The sequence below is a fragment of the Oxyura jamaicensis genome, chromosome 2 (assembly GCF_011077185.1).
Source record: "Oxyura jamaicensis isolate SHBP4307 breed ruddy duck chromosome 2, BPBGC_Ojam_1.0, whole genome shotgun sequence".
Classification (NCBI taxonomy): domain Eukaryota; kingdom Metazoa; phylum Chordata; class Aves; order Anseriformes; family Anatidae; genus Oxyura; species Oxyura jamaicensis.
In genome coordinates, this window is record NC_048894.1 from 31,091,910 (window position 1) to 31,112,737 (window position 20,828).

The 20,828-nt window shown below is 39.9% G+C and overlaps 1 protein-coding gene across 2 annotated transcripts in view; it reads left to right on the top strand.

The window, feature by feature from the left end:
* BZW2 (basic leucine zipper and W2 domains 2) overlaps positions 1-20,828 on the top strand; it is a 57,541-nt gene that overhangs the window by 34,758 nt on the left and 1,955 nt on the right. For both annotated transcript variants that reach the window (XM_035319629.1, XM_035319631.1), the window contains exons 6-11: positions 2,088-2,223; positions 5,987-6,096; positions 7,938-8,108; positions 8,555-8,701; positions 12,741-12,879; positions 20,525-20,647. In XM_035319629.1, the coding sequence (XP_035175520.1) occupies positions 2,088-2,223; positions 5,987-6,096; positions 7,938-8,108; positions 8,555-8,701; positions 12,741-12,879; positions 20,525-20,647 (826 nt within the window). The remainder of the gene's footprint in view (positions 1-2,087; positions 2,224-5,986; positions 6,097-7,937; positions 8,109-8,554; positions 8,702-12,740; positions 12,880-20,524; positions 20,648-20,828) is intronic.

The following is a 20,828-nucleotide window of genomic DNA, read 5'->3' on the forward strand; positions in this document are numbered from 1 at the left end:
GTCAAGACTTGGTCTATGGCATTCAAGTAGTCAGCATGACCACTTTCTACTCAAAATCCTTATCTGTTACTTGTCTGGGAGCAGAAGGAATGAACATTAAGTAGGCTACACAAAAATGTGAAGCTGTTTCATCTTTATTAATGATCTTGGTCTCAGTACTTAAAATAAAGAGCAAAAGGTCTAATTCAAAATCTTTTCTCCTACAGACTTCCTTTTGGTACAATATTGTTGATTAAAGCTTGTGTAAGGAAACCTTAAAATTCCCAAGCTTCCAATCAGGCTTTATATTAGGTTTATATTGAAATGCTGTAAAAATGACCTTTATCTTTACATTAAAGATGGCACTGGAGTTATTTTACCTGCTCCATTTTATATAGCGGTTGCTACGTTCAGAAATACAGCCTAACATTTGTCTCTCATCTCTGTATTTAGAAATAATAAATACATTCATCTGCATCCCAAATTTTCATCCATTTTTTAGATGAGTCACAGTTTGTTGAAATAAAATGACACCTTGAGATTTTATAGTTTGATATTTTTTCTTTTGAGCTAAAACTGCATATTGCAATCATTTGTCTGGAGCCCACTAAAAAGCCAAATGACATGTCTGTGGCTGAATCATTCAGGCTTGTGTAAGCTGTAATTTAAAGCTGATGTTATGTAAGTACTAGCGTATGAATGAAAAGAGCTTTTTTCTGGTTCTGTTTGCGGATACAGATCAGAGGTATTCATAAAGCTTTGCATGTCTTTTAACTTAATTTGTTGTTTGGAATTTTTTTAAATGTTTTTATACTTAGAAATCTTTACAGTTATTAGTAAGATTATTGGGTATCTTGGAGAAGAGCTCGCTCTCACTGTCCATGGGAACAAACAAGTACAGGGGTGTATCTGGTGTCCTATCCCTTTGTATGTGTAGGTATTGCTAATTATGAAATACACTTTATCTGGAAACTGGGTGCAAATTTTCCATTAGAATGAGATGCTCTGCGTTGATTGCATCTGGTGCTCATCTGGAGAAGGAAATAAAGGTGATGACCACAGGAGGCACTTGAATCAAGTGCTGGTAGCTGGAAATGGAAATGAAGCTTCCTCTTTTAAGTCCAGAAATTCATGCCTGCAGTCTTTTTTTTTTCCATTCCCCCCATCCTTTGCTGTCAAGCTTCCTCTTTCCCATCACCCATATTGTGATTGCTAACAACACATTAAGAAAACATTATCGTTAATGCTTTTGAGAAAAAACTGTTTTGCATAACTTTTTTTCCTGGTAAAAAGGCAAAGAGCTGTAATGCTTCAATATACTTTCCAAGTCGTTCCTTCCAGTGTATGAAATGAAATTTAAAATAGACATAAAAATTAGACTTTAAAATTACACTTTAGAAGATCTGAATGTCTTTACCTTTTAGCACTTAAGACATAGTGAAATTTGTATTTTTATTTTTATTTTTTTCTTCAAGCTGTTGTAATTAGGAGTGGGAATGGCCAGGTCTCAGAGCAACTCGTGGTTCTCTCTTTTCTTTGTCAGCTCCACCAAGGTCTGGACTTGAAAATTCTAACTTTAGCCAATAAAAAATCTGGAATAATTGTGCTGTGTTTCCTTCCTCAAAAGGAAAACGGGGAACTTTCTCATCCTATTATTGTTTGCACGAGTAATAGTTTTTCTTAGCTAGAAAAGGAACGGCAGTCGGGTGGGGCTTAGTCCAAAATTTGGTGATGTGAATGGGCAGGCTCCTGTCAGCCTGTTGCAATCAGCAAGTTCGTGTTCCTGAACAGCTCCCGTTAATTTCTGTGGATGTTAAGCCTTTGAGCATTTTTTTTTAACACTTATATACTTCTTTGAAGAAGATGACAGACCTTGTCTATCTGAGTAAGGCAGTGTTCCACATGCTTGTATCCATCCCTATGGGAAGTGAAATTCTAAGTGATCATTGAAATGGCACTGCCATGTTTCAGGGCAGATTTTGATATGAGTGCTATTAATTACAGCAGCAGTTGTTGAGAAATGAATATTAATGGATAATTTAATTCTTTATCTGTGTTACCACTGCCTATGGCTCAAATGTATCTGTCTTTTCTTGTCTGACGCGCAGCTCCTGCTGTTTCTTAAAGCCTTCTCTGAAACAGAGCAGACGAAGTTGGCGATGCTCTCTGGGATCCTGTTAGCCAACGGGACTCTTCCTGCTACCATTTTAACAAGCCTCTTCACTGACAATATAGTCAAAGAAGGTAACTTTCTAAATGACCTTTCTTCTTATGTTAGCTTTAATAGGAGATGTATTTTGCTGCAACATGTTTTGTATGCTGGAAGCCTGTAAAAACTGTTAAACAGAAACAGGATTTTAAAGCAGAAGCATATAGAGACAAGAAGCACATAGAGACATTACTTTCTGAAATCTGACAAGGCAGTCAAAAATTAGGAGAATACCAGCAAAATAAAAAACAACAGAAAAATTAAAGCACTTAGCTTTTTTTGGATATTTTACAGCAAAAATGTAGTATGTCTGGATTCTTGTGATACTATACAAGCATGAAGTGTAACATCTTTTCCTGAGATATGCCTAGTAATGTTTTGGCAAGTCTTGCCAATATCTTGTGCAAGTAAATGTGAACTGGGACATGGCATATACAGACCAAGCGGGTATTGCAGAAGGGAACAAAATAATTCAAGCCATCAATCTTGCCTTCATACGAGTAATGATGAGTATTTGATGTGCTTCTCTCATGGACTCATCTTTACCATATGATTGGTAACAGTTCTTCCACTCTTGAGGCATTAATGCATTTTTGTGACAAGGAAGGGTTTGTTTGTTTGTTTGTTTGTTTGGGGCCCCCCCCCCCCCCCTTGGTTTTTTTTGGAGGGCTTTTATTAGTAATTTATAGCCATCTACCTTGGAATGTTTTTTTTCCAGGTGTTTGCCCAACAGTATCTTTCTCTGCCAGTTACTGAACACCTGGAATAATAACAAATGCAATGTTAGTGTTGCACAGCTTTCATGAAATATATTTTTTTAAGCTATGTATTAGCCAAAATGTATTCTAACTTTGTTTTATTAAAAAAAAACGTATTCTAACTGCACATTATTGTTTGTAGCACGCATTTGTTTTCTAAATGCTGCAGAAAGAAAAGCCACAGCTGCAGTTTTGCTCTGTCATCACCCTTAACTTTCAGGATCAGAATTAAAGTAGGAGAAAATTCAAACAGAAGGAATAATCCCTGTCTTAGGGTGATGGACTGCAATGTTTTTAAATCAAATTCTGTTCTTAGTTTCAGCAACACAAGAGGCATCTGAAAACTCAAATTTATCTAACCAACCTTTTTTTCTTTAATTTAACATTTCAAGAATGCAATTGTTATGTACAAATGCAATGCTTGAACAAATTCCATTTGTATTATCAGTTTAAGTTTCTGAAAGCTCTAAACTTCTGTCAGGACCTTACTTACGGTTTTGTTTCTTGGTATATTTGTATGTGTGTATATACACGCACGAGTGTGTATACAGACAAAATGTACCCATATCACCATTTGAGGAAAAGGTTGTTCAGTCAGTGTTCTGGAAAAGATGTTTTATGGAAGAATGATTAAAGGTTCAAATATAAATGAAACAGAAAAAGGATCAAGGCTTAAAGCAGGTAGATTATATAAGAATATATCTGATACCTTTCCTTAAATTATGGGGGAAAAAATTGCTGGAGGCAAGTGAAGATAAACTTTTGTAGAATACATGATGAAATGATTAGTTGAGCTGATGGAGTTGGTGGATAAAAACAGGAGTTGTAACATGGGCAAAGAAAGGATTGGCTGAAAGTTTGTACTGATAGATGATCTGTCAAGTTTGAGGGCAAATATCTTATTGATTTTAGGATTACCCTTTTTCAGTGTTCTCATTACTTTTAGTGTGACATATATAAATGGGAAAAAATGTACTCTGGGAATGTCTGACATTTGTAGCAGAGACACATGTTCACGGTACTGGTGAAGCCGTATCGTCACTCGGGTTGAAAAACTAATGTAAATACAAAGAACAGCTAATGGGGATAATCAATAAAATGAATAGCTGAAGTTGCTTGCTGCCAATAGGGTTGATGTGGGGGCAAAAAAGAAAAAGACAAGCTGTTTTGACAGAAAAGACCGTGGCAGACAGGAATAGAGTATAGCAACTGACCAATGATGAATTTGGACTGTAAATTAGAAGTCTTAAAACATGAAGGTATTGAAGCCTTGGAACAGTCTCCCTCTGATACTGGTTACTGGCTTAAAACTTGTCTTGTTTTAAGATAAATCTCGAGAAAGGATTTAGGACAGAGTTATGGGAGCAGTGCTTGGTGACAAAGACAGCTCCATTTGATCTTGGTCACTATTCCACTGGTCTGAGAAGAAGTGGTTTTCCCTTGCAGGCATGCTTTTTTTTTTTTTTTTTGCAGCTGGTAGGCATTTTTGCTATTCCATGCTTGTTTTTATCAGGAAGAAGCCTGTGACCTAACAAGCTGCAGTGTGGCTCTTAGTGACATCTAATAAAAGACGTGTTTCAAGCCAAATTCCAACGTGTGTGCTACCAGGCACTGCTTACTGAGAGGTTATAGTGATGCTGCAGTGGAGAAATTCTGTTTGCATTACCCTGCCCTCTGATATGAATGGGTTATATTGTCACAGCTTTGTATAAGTATTGTACAGAGCATGTGGGCTGTGAATAATGATTGCTAGCTATAAATGCCTCTGACTTCTTTATCAAGCCACAGCTCTGCAATGCACGTGCACATTTCAGATAGGCTGAATGGTGTTTGCAGGTTCAGAGTTACAGGTGTACGTTATTCGGAGGGCCCCTGTTAGTTGAACAGGCTTGGTCAATTCATGACTGGTCAGCTCATAGCATTTATGCTGGTTTCATTTGGAAGATGATGCACAATATGTAAAACAAGCCCAAAGTGGTATTTTAGGTCTCTTTCATTGCATTACGCATCCATAGTTACATACAGTACTTCTCAAAGGATCATGCCTCACAACTAAGCTATTGAAATAAGGTTGGTGAAACTGTCATAACAGTCAAGATCTGTAATGAATGTTAATGAAGTTGATGCTGCTTGGGGAATAATTGCTTCCATTTTTGTTTGGTGACTCATTTAGTCAATGTATCCTAGAAATAAAAAGAATGGGTATCAACTTAGTGGCTAGGAATGACTAAGCTACTTGCCATCAGAAGGAACCATGTAGATCTTAGACTTTTGGGACTGTTTAAAAGCAAAGCAGGAAATTATAATGGCTGGCTGTACACAGTTACATATTATCACCGCCCTCAATAGTACTGTAAATGTTGACATGAATGTAGTGTGGAGAAACATAACAGGCACCACTTCAGCAGGGAAGAAGTGAGTCTGCAGCTCACTTTGAGCTGGCTCCTTACAGCCAAGAAGCTGGAGCAGAGCTGGAAACCTGCAGGTAGTGGACACAGTTATTTTGGATTTAATTTAAAAAATAATAAGTTGCCTTGAGGAAGGATTTTTTTTTCTCCTCAAAATAGTATTTGTGCCCAGGCATGCCAAGTTCTAAGTATCTTCTAGGAGGATGGCTGTTGCCTTGAAGCTGTGAAGTTATTTAACCCTATCCAGGACTTAGAAAACCCTTTGATTATGCTTTTCATTTTGAGTTCTTATTCCTGACTGTCCTTTATTTTGTGCATCTGTTTCCTAGCTGATTTAACACATAATTTTTCCTTTTTGAATTAGATTCGGTCTGTAAACTGGGGAGGTAGGAAAAATAATTGCGAGCAAAATCTTTGAACAGTTAAATATAGATGGGTAAAACAGAATGAAAAGTTTTTCAAACAGCATAGCATACTTCAGAAAATTAATACCTCATTAAAGAAAGTGCCCTTCAGCTTCACGTTTGGTCCTGTTGTGATAAATGTATTTTCATTATGTATTAAATTCTTGTAACCATCTCTAATGCATGTTGAAAATTGCTGAAGCATGTTTTGTGTATTTTCTCAAACAGGGATTGCAGCCTCTTTTGCTGTAAAACTTTTTAAAGCATGGATGGCAGAGAAAGATGCCAATTCTGTTACCTCTGCTTTAAGAAAAGCCAACCTTGATAAGAGATTGCTAGTAAGTACAATATATTTTCAATAATCCTTATCTCTCCTTGAGGAAAAGATGGAAATAAAATGCAGGTGGTAGTTTGCTCTAAGCGTGTTAACTCGCCCTCAGACTCTCTTAACACTTTAAAAATATTTTGAATCTCAGCAATATTGTTATGGCTGTGTAGCATTGATACAGGTTCAGGAACACTAAATAACACGTTTCAACATCATCTCTATTTTTCCTGTAGTTAAATGCCTTCTGAAAGGCTGTATATCAGGGGGCTGGGAACTAGTTAAATGTTCCTTTCTAACAAAACACACCACTAGCAACTGTGCATGAAGGTTTTTATGTTTAATGTTTTACTTTTGTAAATAAGAATTGAAGTATAAAGAGCTTGTGTAGTCACAAAAGATGAGCATATAGGTTTCCAAACTGACAGTGTTTGAATAGTATGGAGGCAGCAGAGTAAGCTAATTTTCCACAGCAGTAGCCATCTGGGTAACATAAATGGTCCTGTAGTGATGACAGCAGAACTAGTAGTAGCAATGCAGAGAAAGCTTTCAGCCATTTGACTCAAAACCTGTGTTCTTGGTTTGTAGCAATGGCCTCAGGTGTTCGACGTATATGAATATGGAACAATGTCATATGCCTTTCCCTGCCGGTTTATTTCTGAAGATGCTTTTTTAATCTTCAAAAAGATGGCTGTGATAATCCGATCAGATGTGCTACATCCTGTGTAGCACTGCCTAGAGAATTTCAGCAGTATTTCCTGTTTCTCCTTCAATAATTTATGATTAAGCTAGAATCTTTCAAAAGCAAAGCAGCCTCCCACACCCCTTCATCTCTTCAGTTTGTATTTGATTTCAAGAGTCCAAATCATAAATCATTTGCCACAAAGCTGGAAAATGGGCTAATTGCACTATTTATTAGAAGGGAAAAAAGCCAACTGTGTCTTATTTCCATTTTGAACTTCAGTGACTAAAGCTTTCAGCTGTTGGCTCTCATTATGCTGCTATATTAAAGAACTATCAAGTGTCAGATGTTGTTGCTTAGCAGAGATGAGTTGAGGAAAGTTTCTTCTTAATCTGCTTTTCGGTAAACAAGTACACTGAGGGTCTGTAGTGTTTGGGGGAAGGGCGGGGAATTACTCTCCATTCCACCAGAGTTGCATTGTAAGCAAATATCACTGAATCCATGCTGAGACATGGCATACCCTATAACAATTTTTAAGAAATATATATATTTTTTTAAGTAGCAGGACTTTGACAAATCATAGATTGACAAAATCATAGATTGACAGTTTCTTTGAATTAGAAGAGCCTCCATGAGTTAGTGTTAACAGTGTACATTGTGAATGTTGTGATTTTTAAGTGATGCGTTAGTGGTAATCATTGCTCAGCAGAGTAGTGATATTTAGGCCAGGGTGCCTGTACCAGGTAGGTATTGCTGAGGTAAATGCGTGGAAGCAGTGGGAGGGCATGATAAACGTGCCTAGCTTATAATGGCTTTACCATCTATTCCTTTGCACTTTTCCTACAAGACTCTCAGAACTTGGAAGATGCTCAACTGTTTTGAGCACAGTGTTAAGCTCACAGCTGTTCATTAGTATGTGCCCTTCATATGTACCCTTAGTATGTGTAGAAAGGGTGTTAGGCATTTTCCACAACTGACCATCATTTCTTGCCTCTGCTCTAACTAAACAACAGTGGGAATGAAGTGTTGACTTTTCCAGTGTTAACACAAGCAGTAACAGGTGCAGTAACAGGTGATTCCCATTGAACAGTCTTAATTTTTTTTTTTCCTTCCATTTTGTCAAGAGTCCTTGTTTGCTATTTATGTAACAGAGAGCTTTCCTGTCTTTTTAGGAACTGTTTCCAGCCAACAGGCAGAATGTGGATCATTTTGCCAAGTATTTTACTGAAGCAGGTTTAAAAGAGCTCTCAGATTTCCTTAGAGTTCAGCAGTCACTGGGGACTCGTAAAGAACTTCAAAAAGAGCTACAAGAACGTCTCTCTCAGGAATGCCCAATTAAGGAGGTAAAGAGTGTTTTACAACTTCTGTTTATATAATCGTAGACAAATACGTAAATAAAGAATAAGTAGAGAGGAGCAGATACAGACACCTCAAAGATTTCCTCTGTTTTTCTTTAAATTATTTTAATTGATTGATCTACTCGCTCTGTGCCTTCAAAAGGCCAAAACAACAAAACACCTTATGGATTTGCAAGTGTAATTGACTACATTTTTATTTTCAGTTAGGCTTGATGAGAATGAAGTTCATGTACCTGTGTTAACTGTTAGTTTGTATGGGAAGGAGAAAACTTGTAGTCAAGAAATAATAATGTTGCTAAATAAAAACATGGTATATGCTTCATTTTTATTCTTGTTCTAAATTTTTCTTGTTGTTTCTATACTGCGGTGATGGAGTTGTTACTGGTTGATTGGAAATGTTGCTCAACACAGCATTTTATTTCGTGCTCCAGGTAGTGCTTTATGTAAAAGAGGAGATGAAAAGAAATGAGCTGCCAGAGCCAGCAGTGATTGGTCTCCTGTGGACCTGTGTAATGAATGCTGTGGAATGGAACAAGAAAGAAGAGCTGGTTGCAGAGCAAGCCCTTAAACATCTAAAGGTGTGTACATGGGTGCGGAGGGCAAGAGCCTGCTGTGAAACAACAGAACATGTTCTGGAGCTGCCAAGTTCTTACTTGGTTAAATCCAGGAGATTTAGTCTTAAGGGCTAATAGTGATACCGTGCATTGCAGTGTCTTGTGTGTAGTACCTTCTCCTTTTATTAACTGTAATGCTAAAATGAGGTTCAGATTGTTGAATGCTGTACTGTCCCCTGAGGCATACAGTGCAGAAAACCAGGGCAAGCTGAGGTGGCTGTAGCTTGAGTGTCTTTGCATTATGCTTTCTCAGCGTGCTGAGAGGCTCCTTGCCTAGGGCACAATGCTAAACAAATGCTGAGACTTGAGTCTTTTCAGACCTGACTAGTAAGCCTGCTGGAATTGTCTTTGCAATGTCTTTGCCAGGAGCAAAGAAGTTTTGGGAGCATAGTGAGGCAGCACCTGTGCTGGCTTTGCACAGAGCTGGCTAGATCCTGGCAGGACTACTGAGCTCTGAACTTGTGAAATGTTTGATGCTGTTGGTGACTGTGGGAGCTGCGTAGCTGTTACTCAGCTAATGAGACGGGAGCTGACTTTGCGTTGTGTAGTGTGCTCTTTCTAGCCCAGATGCCCTGCTTAGGGATAAGAAAACTAAATGCATAGAAAACCAGGCTGTGGTTTTCTAAGTGATCACAGGTTGCAGTGCCACCCTTACGTACTGGTACAAAAGCCCTTGCAACCTCAAGAGGAAAAAAAAAGGCAATGCAGAATAATCTGAGTCCTTGCGATGGTTAGCATTCCTCAGTCAAATCATGAAGGATTGCACAGCGCAAGATGCTTGAACATGGAAAAAAAAAAAAAGGCTTTTCAGTAAACTTAATTCTTTTCAGCTGGTAAACCATGAGCAAAAAAACACTCCCTCACAGCAAGGACTGCAAAAATTTACCCTAAGACAAAAGCAATCAGTACTTTTTTTGGTGATAAAATGGATCTTAAGCTTGATCAGAATTCCTTTCCTCTTTGTATTGATGCCTTTCCATATCTGAAGTTCCCACATCAGTTTAGCTCCTACTGTGACTGTCGTTTCATCTGAATTTAGGTTCCCAAGAGCAACATCAGTCATCCTAGAAATGTAGTCACTCGGGGTCTTGTGTAGTCTTTGATGGTAAAATTGAATGCCTTGAAGTCTTCTGCAGCTACAGTGACCCAAATAACAGCAGAAAGATGAGGGAGTTTCCAGGAGGAGAGACATTGTTTTTCTTGTTCTTTTGATGTAGTGATTGATCACATCTCTTTATTCGGGTTGTAACAGAGTATCCATTGAGATTTATCATCTAGTACCGCAGGGCAAATTAACAAATACTTCTTGGAATATTTGAGCAGTGGGAAGAGAAACGTATCTGGCTTTGTACAGATATTGTTGACTGGATGCTTAGTCCTACAAGCCTTGCTTACCAAGCCATCAGCTATGTGTGTAACACCACTAAATTAGGTAAAGCAACTTACCTACATAAGATATGCATCTTCATAACTACGTCCAAAGGCTAAAATCAGATGATAAGTTTGCATAGGGTGTTTATACTTACAGGTAGTTTAACAGAAGCGCTAGAAATAGAAGCATAGATTTTACTAGCTGCTGCTTCTTTACTTGTCATTGTTCAGAAATAAACAGCATTTGTTCCACATTGGTCTTGGATTCCCCTCTTTGGGCTCTAAGCTTGACCAAATGTGTGAGCCAACTCCAGAAATCAAATGGAATGTGTTAGCGTGACACACAGCCCAGTTCCCTCCTGTGTGTTGACATTCCCTGAAACAGTTACGGAGTTGCTTTGCCCTGATGGTGTGAGTCAGTATGCATATAAATACCTACTTGAAGTGGAACATGCCAGGTGCTGTGATTTATTCTTGTGTACCAACAGATAACTCAGAGTTCTCATAGCACTGACACATAGGTACCAGGCTCTTGAAGTCATTAGATTCATTTTAGTAAGCTGTGTGCAATGGACCCCTGAAAAGAAATACCAAGGTACAGCAATCATGTGGATGTCATGTGTGCCATCTGTATAGTAGGACTGCTAAGTCTTGAACTGAGGAGGAGATGTGGAAAGCTGTTAAACCCTGAATCTTACAGGGTAAGCTCCTCATCCTTCCAGTAACCTCACAGCTATGCTAGGACTTGACCCCTAGGCCACCTCCAGTCTGTCCCCCTCCTCGTGGATGGGGAGAACCCTCTAGACAATTCTCACTGCAGACAAGGCTGTGGCACTGGAGCTGCTGACCTGTTGCAACATAACCAGAGGCAAATGGAAAAAAATGCAGCTTTGCTTGGCCAGCAATGAGAGGAATCTAATTTTATGGTTCCTCAGTCATTTAGACACTTGTGAAACTTACAATTGTAAGTCTGTACCAGTTAATGAGCGAGAAGAATGAAGGGAGTCAACTTGGCGATACGAAGATCTCTTATTTCTAAACTGAAAATTTAGGATTTTTTAAATAAATTACTTAACACTGAGAGGCAGCTGCACATCACAGACTTGTGGATGGGATTGAGTTCTGCTGGTACTACTAGACATAAACTGCAGTGTATATTGCTCTGCCTCCCTACAACTTGACTAGGTAACAGCTGGATATTTACAGGGCCGAAGGGGAGAAAAGGATGAATCTTGCTACCCAAAATCTCACAATTTTTGCAGAGTAAAAAGAAAATTGTTTCTGAAAAATGTATGTATACCTTCCTGAAGTAGAAAAACTCAGCTTAGTGTTAGCAGTGTTGTAGTCTTTTTTTCATAGTTTGGGAGATGGTTTCTTCAAAAAGTAATTATACTGGCTGCCTGGCTGGCTGCTCTTACTAGTTCCTGTATGATTTCTTGCTCTAAGTTAATAGCTGATAAAGGTTGTTCTAGAACATCTCTTGAAAAATAATTCAGATTTTGCTTTCATGTGTTCCAATTTTTTTTTTTCTGTGGATCACATTGAGTAATATCCTCAGGATTTAGCTCCTTGCAAAGATGTCCTGAGTGTATTTTTTAACATTTATATCACTGCTGCTGAAGGTGCTCAGTTACCGGACCGCATCGATCGGGAGCCCTAGTCACACAGGTTTAACGCTGTTATGTCAAGTCATTGCAACTCCAGCTGGTAAAAGCTAAGTGGTGTTATTGAAAACAAAAAAAGGCTGAACTGGTCAATGCAAGAAAAATGTGAATAGTAATGTTAACATATATTTCTAGCCAGGGGATCTGAGGATCATTTCTTCCCTTCAGCTCTGAAAAATGCTTTTAATATTATCTTAAATGTTAAGCTTGAAGCCTTAGCTGGACTCATTACAGGCTATGAAGAAAGGAAATTGGAAAGAGAGATGGATATAAACACTGTCAGTTTATAAGGAAAGAGTGAATCAGATTTGATCCTTTAATGTAATTTTTAATTTTAAGATCTGAAATAATAGAAATTGCATAAAGTGAAAAATATTTTCTTTTATTATATTGATAAACTCCAGGAAAAGATGATGAAATGTACAGCTGTTGTCTTATCAGAATCTTATTAGCACTTAGTGCCATGTTTTGACAACCTTTGCTTTGGTAAACAGCAATGTTTTCATGACAGTTTGGTGATAAGAAAAAATAATGACACTTGAACACAGTTAAACAGGAATAATTGAATTTCCCTGAGACTCCTGAAACCCCTTGGAAACTGGGGATTTGTATTGTTATGTGCTTTATCCTTGGATATCTTACATAATGATCATAAATAAATTGTTATTCCTTAATCTACAGTATGCTGTACAAACACCAGTACTTAATGATGTGGGCTTTATAAATTCATTTTACAAAATTCAGTATCTAAAAGTAGTACTAAAATTTAGTTCACAGCATGCAGCACACCTTACAAATGCTCAATTACACTTATACATGCATTGTATGTATTTCGGTAAATGTATTGGCAAGTAAATCTAAGGTTTCAGTGAAACATTTTCAGGGATGAAATTCATGGTGCATGCAATTAAGAAGTTGTTTATTTTATTTTCACTATACTGATGCTTTTTTGTGTGTCCTCCTTTCAGCAATATGCCCCTCTGCTTGCTGTCTTCAGCACTCAAGGCCAGTCAGAGCTGATTCTTCTCCAGAAGGTGCAGGAGTACTGTTATGACAACATCCACTTCATGAAAGCCTTTCAGAAGATAGTGGTACTCTTTTATAAAGGTAAAAGTCCATAGCCACTGTCATAAACTGTGCATGGACGTCGGACCTGGCATTGACTTGATCATGTTGAACTAAGTTATTAAGCATGTTGTGGGCATGTATTACGGGCAGGGATGGACTGAAGCTCCTTTGCGGGGAGACTGTAATTTTGAATGCTCAGACCATTCTCCAGTGCTGTAGTTGCTCTGTGCTGTCTGCTCACCTATGACGTAATAGGAAATGGATGTTCTCTAAATAACAGCATATGCAAAAATATGTTTGAATTGAACTCTGAAATACTTTGTACTTTGTTAGTTCAAAGGAGTGTGTGGCAACAGGAGAAGTCAAACCAAGCCAAACCAAGCCATTCTTTCTCTATTTATCCAACAGTTGAGCTTGAGCAGGATCTAAGCAGTATCTACAGTCTGAGGGGATTTTTGTCTTAGTATATTACCAGGTCTGCAACAAAATCTATACGTTTCTGACAGCTTTAAAAAAAACAAATTAGAGTTTAGTTTTTAAAAAACTTGAAAGTGCAAGCCATCTTGGCAGGAAGATTTTTCAAGGGCTTTTTTGGGGTGTTTGTGGTGATTTTACCCTGTTGGGCAGATGAACTGCTCCATTAGCTGTTTGCTCACCCTTTGCTTCTTAAAGGAAAAATAGGAGAAAATATGATGGAAAGGTCTCAAGGGTTGAGATAAGGACAAGGGGGAGCACTCAACAATTACCATCAGGCGAAACAGACTCAGCACAGGGGGGAGATTAATATAATTTATTGCCTATCACTAGCAGATGAGAGCACTAAGAAACAAAAAGCAGACTAAAACTAGTTTTCTCCCCATCCACCTATTCCCCTCCTCCCCCCAAGCAGTGCAGGGAATGGGGGTTGCAGTCAGTCCCTAACACTTCATCTCTGCCGCTCCCTCACAGTCCCTCTCTGTGGGGTCCCTCCCACGGGATGCCGTCCTCCCCAAACTGAGCCTGTGGGGGCTGCCCACAGGCAGCAGCTCTTCAAGACCTGCTCCCACACGGCTCCGTACCACGGGGTCCATCCCCCAGGAGCAAACTGCTCCAGCACGGGTCCCCCACGGGCGGCAGCTCCCCCCCAGACCCCCTGCTCCTGCGTGGGCTCCTCTCCACGGGCTGCAGCTCCGACCCGGGGCCTGCTCCTGTGGGGGCTCTCCATGGGCCGCAGCCTCCTCCAGGCCACATCCACCTGCTCCACTGGGGGCTCCTCCACGGGCTGCAGCGTGGAGATCTGCTCCATGTGGGACCCATGGGCTGCAGGGGGACAGCCTGCTCCACCAGGGGCCTCTCCCTGCACAGGCTGCAGGGGAACTGCTGCTGCCTGCCTGGAGCACCTCCTGCCCTCCTGCTGCACTCACCTGGGGGCTGCAGGGCTGCTTCTCACTCCTCTCTCCCAGCTGCTGTTGCACAGCATTTCTTTCCCAGCTTTTTTTGCCCAGTGTGACATCACGTGGCATGGAATATCCCTTTGGTTGGTTTAGGTCAGCTGCCCTGGTCATGTCCCCTCCCCACCTCTTGGCCACCTCTAGCCTACTGGCTCTGGGGCCAGGGAGGGTTGGAGGTCATGGTGCTGTGCCAGCACAGCTCAGCAATACACATACACTGGTGGGAGATCAATGCTGTTCTAGCTACAAATGCAGAGCACAACACTAACATGGGTCGCTGAAGGGAAAGTTAACTCCATCCCAGCCAGACCCAGTACGGTCTTATTCCTTCTCTGCGAGAATGGAGCTCTTCTTACTTTATTTCTTCTTTTTTCTTTCCCTGACAGTTTCTTGCAGATGCCACAGTTTGACAGCTTTATTTTTTTTATTGCGAAGTAGACTTCTTAGCAAGTTTATTCAGATCAGGTTGTCATAGAGACTAATGGTCTTGCAGTGTGTGCGATGGGTGAGTGCCAAACAGTTTGTTCTGACATTCTTACTATAAATAGTTGAAGGAGAAAAATCAGCAGGAGCAGAAGTCCAGCACCGACCTTTGTTTGCCCTCTGGTGTCCAGGTGCACATTCAAGTCAAACAAGTTCAAATTGATAAAATATTTTCATGGCTTTAAAAGGTGAAGCAAGTGAATCAAATGGATTTATTTCCGTCCTTCTGTCGATACACTGTGGCCTCAATAATTAAATGAAAAAACAGTACACCCAGTGGTCCCTCTGCCTTCAAATTCTGTAACTTGTAAAGATAATTAATGACTGAGGAAAAGCCTGACAGTGCAACCTGCAGCAAGCACTGTATTGAGTTTTCTGTGGAAAAGGAAAATTCACTTCTCACATGGCAAATAAGCATTGTAACAGGTGTACGCTTGGACAGTAAGTGATGGTTAAAACAGATAGTTTTGTATAGGATTTCTTTCAAAGTTTTTTGTAAGTTCATTACTGCATTAGCCTGCAAGAATAACCCTGACATTCCAAAGAACTTAAAAACAAAATACTAATGGGTACATTAAACTTAAGGTGCTGCAAAAATTCAGTTCCCACCTACTCTGCTCACCCCACAAGCCTTGTTGTGACTCTGGAGATGCACATGGGCAAGCTAGTTAGGAAGGATGGGAAGACGTTAGCCTCAGCACTACAGATGTCACAATACCCCATAATGCATAGAAGAATGTTAGGAGCCATGGCCCATCCGTGGGAGTGCACTGCAGCAGGTATAGACTGTCCAGAATGTACAATATTTAGAGTGCACGTGCCCGTATCTGTCTCGAGTGTCTTGGGCAGGAGTGCCAGAGCACCTCCTGCTCTATCATATGATGCAGTCATGAGGCAGCACAGCTGCCAGCCCTTCCTGCCCCCGTTTTGGCTGAAGCTGTGTTTGCCTGTTGGACAAATGGGCTGTTGCCTACCAGCAATAGCAAGCCCAATGTTACATCCTGGAGAAGTAGGACCCCTTTGAGCCTGGACATGGTAAGGAAGTTATTAGCTCCATCCATTTAAGGCAGCTTTGGAGTCAGACTGTGTCTATTAGGTGAGGGTGTGCTCCTGCATTAACTAGGAAAGCTTCTGGGAGCATTAGTCCTTCCATTCCTGTTTTTCCCATGTGATCCTTATCACGCTTGAGCTGCTTGTGACTTTGGTTTGTCTAGAGGAAGGTATGAGCCTGAAATGGGGACTGGGTGCTGCCTGCCTCGGCTTCATTTCAGTGCTGGTGGACCTCACCCTTTCCTCCCCAGCTCATACCTCTCCGCTAGAAGCAAGCCATCCAGTCCTTCTAGAGACACACACTTTATTACAGGTTCTTTGCTGATGACAGTGTATCTTATGTTTCCTATTAGTCAAGGAGAACAGCCCCCAAAAGCTATTAATGGCTATGTTGGCAGTGAGGGAACAGCAGATGCTTGCATTCCCCTTTCTGTTGTGCTTCATCTGTAACTTACATAGGATTTGGAGAGGTTTCAGGGTACCTAGAGACAAATACAGACATCTGGATATCCGTGGATGGGCAGTCAGAAATGCAGCTATTTACCAGCAGGCATGAGGACTGCTTATTGCTTATTACTCATCATGAGGGAGTGTTTCCTGGGCATGAAATTATTATTAGTGATGTGATTGTCCCCCATGCTTTGACAAATTTAGTTTAACGTCTTGTGTTTAAATCCTTCCCATTTTTATATCATAAAATAGCCCTTGAATTATTTTTCTAGATATTACCTGAAAGTATCCTTGAATTGGAGTGGTTGGGTTCATTACTATCTAGAAGGCCTGAAAATATGTGGTGCTTTTAATTGTTCTGAAATCTGTCCCATCTCTAAACAATGTGGAATATAAGATTTTTACTGGTTTGTATGTATAATCTACAAAAGCAGTTCTGCAGTTGGTTAAAGCTTGTTGACATTATTATATCTTTGTGCTCCTTGTAGGGTATAGAGGAAAATAACCTGTCCTGTTCTGTACTAATCCCTGGCTGGGACATAGCTTCTCTGGTTACCACTTAAAGCCACTACTTTTGTAAGCAGTGTTTAAGCCAAGCTTAAAGAGCACAGCTACAGGATCAGAAATCTGCGCAGAAAAATTGCAAACCTCTTATACAAAATAGCCCAGGTTCTGTGCCAATATGACCTAAAGCCTTTGTGGTTAATGAGGAAAAAATAGATGATATTTGATTTACAAGTGCCCCAATACAGCACTAAAATCAATGGGATTTTTCTATTTTTACCTAAAAACAAAAAAATCAAAAAATCTGCTATTGTTACTGAATATAGTTGTATAGCAGAGTAGTGGTCCTTGATATTCTTTTAAAAATGGCTAGAACTGCACTTAATCATTAGGTGTCTTCTTACTGCATTTTGACTGGTATTCTAAATGACAGATGCAGAGTAAGAATGACTGAATTTTAGTGAGTGACACCTAAATTTGCCAGCTCCTTTGCTAGTTGTGCATGCACTGTAAGACTTGTGCTGTTTTTTGTCCATTCCATGTTGCAACATGGCTGTTAATTGTAGTTGAAATAAGCATTGCCGTTACTGGATTGCACGCTATATATTGTATTCACTTGCAGAATCTCCTTTCTTTTTGTTTGTGTCCAACTTGGAAATTTAATGTGAAATCTTGACACTATTGAAATTAATAACCATTCCTGAGGATCAGAATTTCATCCTCTGAACAACAAACCCCCTTAGCAGGCAAAGTGTCTGTGTATCTTTGCATTAAAAGCTGAGTCAGTATTTACAAAATAATGAGGGGGGAGAAAATCCCACGTGCATGTGGAATAGTACTCCAGTCTGCTGTAGCCTGATTAGACCTCAGAGATGCTCTTCTGCAGTATGGAGGTCTTGTAACCAGAAGATGCAGACTGTCTTCTCAAACAGTAGGAATCTTGCACTTACATGAACTGAATCTTCAAGTTCTACTTGACGTTCAGGTTTTGGTGGTTTTCTGTTCTTGATAGAATTCAGTTATCTTTAAATGATCTTCAGTATTCAAGGACCTTCTTTTGGTACTGGATGCAAAATCTTCCCAGGAAAATAATAAATCATAAAGACCATAATTGTACTGTGGGTGACATTCCCCGTATTGAAGGAGCTCTTGCCTTAAGGCTCTGTCCTCCCAGCTGAGTTGTCTGCAGTAGAGCTGAGCTGAAATTTGCAGATTGATTGACTGTGCTGGCAGCTGACAGCGTACGCTTTTGTCTTTACCACCGATGGCTATGCGGTTTGAGTTAAAAGCAGAAGCAAGTTCACGCTGGGTGATTTAGTACAAAGCTGAGACCTAAACTTCAAGTAACATTCCAGTTAAGCCTGCAGTAAAGAAATTGGGCTCTTCGGAGTCTGTGCTTTGCAACCCCTCTCTTTCAAGACAGATGTCCCTGGAGGCTCTCACAGTGGGTGGCTTGAGCGGAGGGTGGCTGCACCTGCAGGAAAACCTCATCTTGGGCTGACATCACCTGGGACTGCAGTGAAGATGATGCGCACAAACCACAGAGTTCAGCTTCAGCAGTTAAAATATACCTATAATCAAGTTTAATGAGAAATAACTCATAGATGATACAGCTATATGAGTTTATATGAATGAGTCATTCTCTCCTTCATTCTGTCCCCTCCAGTGTTCCTGTTGCTTCAAAGCAACCAAGGGGTATGATTAACTATGCCCTGTCCTGCTTGATTGCTAAATTGAGCATCTCTGTGCTGACAGGAGAATATCGGCTCTCATGAGCACTGGAGGCATGAATGTAGTTCAGATAATATTGCTCAGAAATGAAAGGAGAGTTGCAGTTGTCCTTTTTGCAGTTGAAAGCATTTTTTCTTCTCTGTTGGTGTAGGAGGCTTATTGCTATGGAGTTATATACAGGCAAATTCCTCATCCACCCAACTCGAGAATGTTTTAATCTTCAGGGCACGTTGTGAGATTGCATACTGCTATTACCAGATTTAGGGTTGGGGGTGGAGAGAGGTAAGTTTCCCCTTCCTCTTTGGCAACAAACCCATCAAGTTTATAGGCTGCAAATCAAGAAAATGATTGACATACAAGGATGAAATTCCAGCTTCACAAGAGTCCATGTGCAACATATTTTAAGCCTGGTAAATGAAAATCCTGAATTATTAAATGCTATAATGCTTTTGAGGTACTGCTACAGACTACTGACAAGTATTTAATGCAAAGTGAAACCTCTTTCTTAGCTCCAGTGCTGCTTCTACTTTTGAGGAAGAAATCACTGGGGGGTGTCAGGATTTCTGAAAGATAACAGCTTTGTGTTGCTTGTAGAGCTCTCAGCACAACTTACATGTACTGAAAAATGACATACAGCCACAGCAGTCTTGCTTTCCTTGTGTTTTCAGCTTACTGTCAATTGCACCAAACTGCAGAAGAGGTTTTATTTTGAAAAAGTGTCTGAGTGACAAGGTAACTTCAAGTCACACGCACTCAGTGAATTCCAAATTTTCAGGGAGAGGTTTTGCATTCAGTTACTATGGGATGTCTTGGGGTACTTTTGATTAAGTTCAGACGTATCCCAGGTTGCTTCCATCTGTTTATTATTCAACAGCATATGTGAAGTGTGTCTACTCTGTCTGGTTTGATCAGATGCATTTGATCAGATGTCACTTATTTCAGTTTGCCACCTTCTCTTCACTGCCACATCTGCTGTGACCTTTGGGCTGTGGCAGAAGGTGGTGGTCAGGGTTCACACTTCAGCAAGTGAATGCCAAATCGGCGGGACAACACCAAGGAGTTCAAGGCAGCAGAAAAGCACTCAACATAAATGTGTTGATTTTGCAGAGCAAGGGAGGGTAATGTGTTCAAAGGCAAGAAGAATGGAAATTTTAATGAGATGCAGAAAGCTGTCTTTAGTCTTTTTATAGAACAAATACAGTTTGATTTTTGTTCTTTCCTCCTGCATTATGTAACTGCCAAAATGCCATTGTGGATCCCAGATTTTGCCTCCGCAGCCATCAATTACTGAGATATTTGGCTTGGCTGGATCACAGAAGCTTTGTTCCTGGGGCTAGAGGTCTGTTGCTAGACCTAAATTTGCATCTGTTGGAAACAATAAGTGTCCTTGCTGTTTATTAGGATTTCTTTATTCTGAATTTTATTCAACCTCACGCTCCCTCAGACAGTTATTTTGTTCTTGATACTTAACAGAAAAATGTCAGCTGTGCTGTCCATCTGAGCAGTTCCCTTGAAATGGGTGGTCTGAATGAACGGTGGTCTTAATTTTTTTAGCTAAAAGCAATATAAAACTTCTAGGGAAAAATGTCCAGAAGTCCCTACTAGCTCTCCTTTAAGTGCAATCAGAAGGTGTCTGTCACTTCAGATTTCTAGAACCATGCACAGTTCTGTGATCCAACAGCAAGGAAAAGTATGGTATTTCTTCTTGTGGTAACTTCTAAGATGTGTAGATGGATTTTTAATCAACCATCTTACATGGTGTATATAAAGCAGATGAATAGAGAACTTCCCTTTGCAAAAGCACAATATTTGGTACTTTATTTTACATGTAACACATTTCATTGCATCTGGGATCCCTAATATGCATCAGATACTCTGTCTTTATAGCCTAATACAGTTAATGCAAAACTTGTGCCATTGTGACCATATTAACTTATTTTATGCCGCCTTTAAAAAACAAAACCAGGCACTATCTTTCTTCTCCCGTCTTTTAACCTCTAAAAAGTACAATGACTTCATACTGTTCTGTATTTCAGCTGATGTTCTGAGCGAAGAAGCTATCCTCAAGTGGTATAAAGAAGCACATGTTGCTAAAGGCAAAAGTGTTTTTCTTGACCAGATGAAGAAATTTGTGGAGTGGCTGCAAAATGCTGAAGAAGGTATGGATTCATTTAAAGCAAAGTGTGTCAGTCTCTTTGCAAATCCAAATGTGTTTCTTTTCAGATTTCAGTTGTACAAGGCACATGAAGTCTACAGACTTGGAATAAAAGACAGCAGGTTTGACTGTTCCAGATTGTTTACAGTCATGCCCAACACTTGCTGCTGCTTAATTTAAGGTGT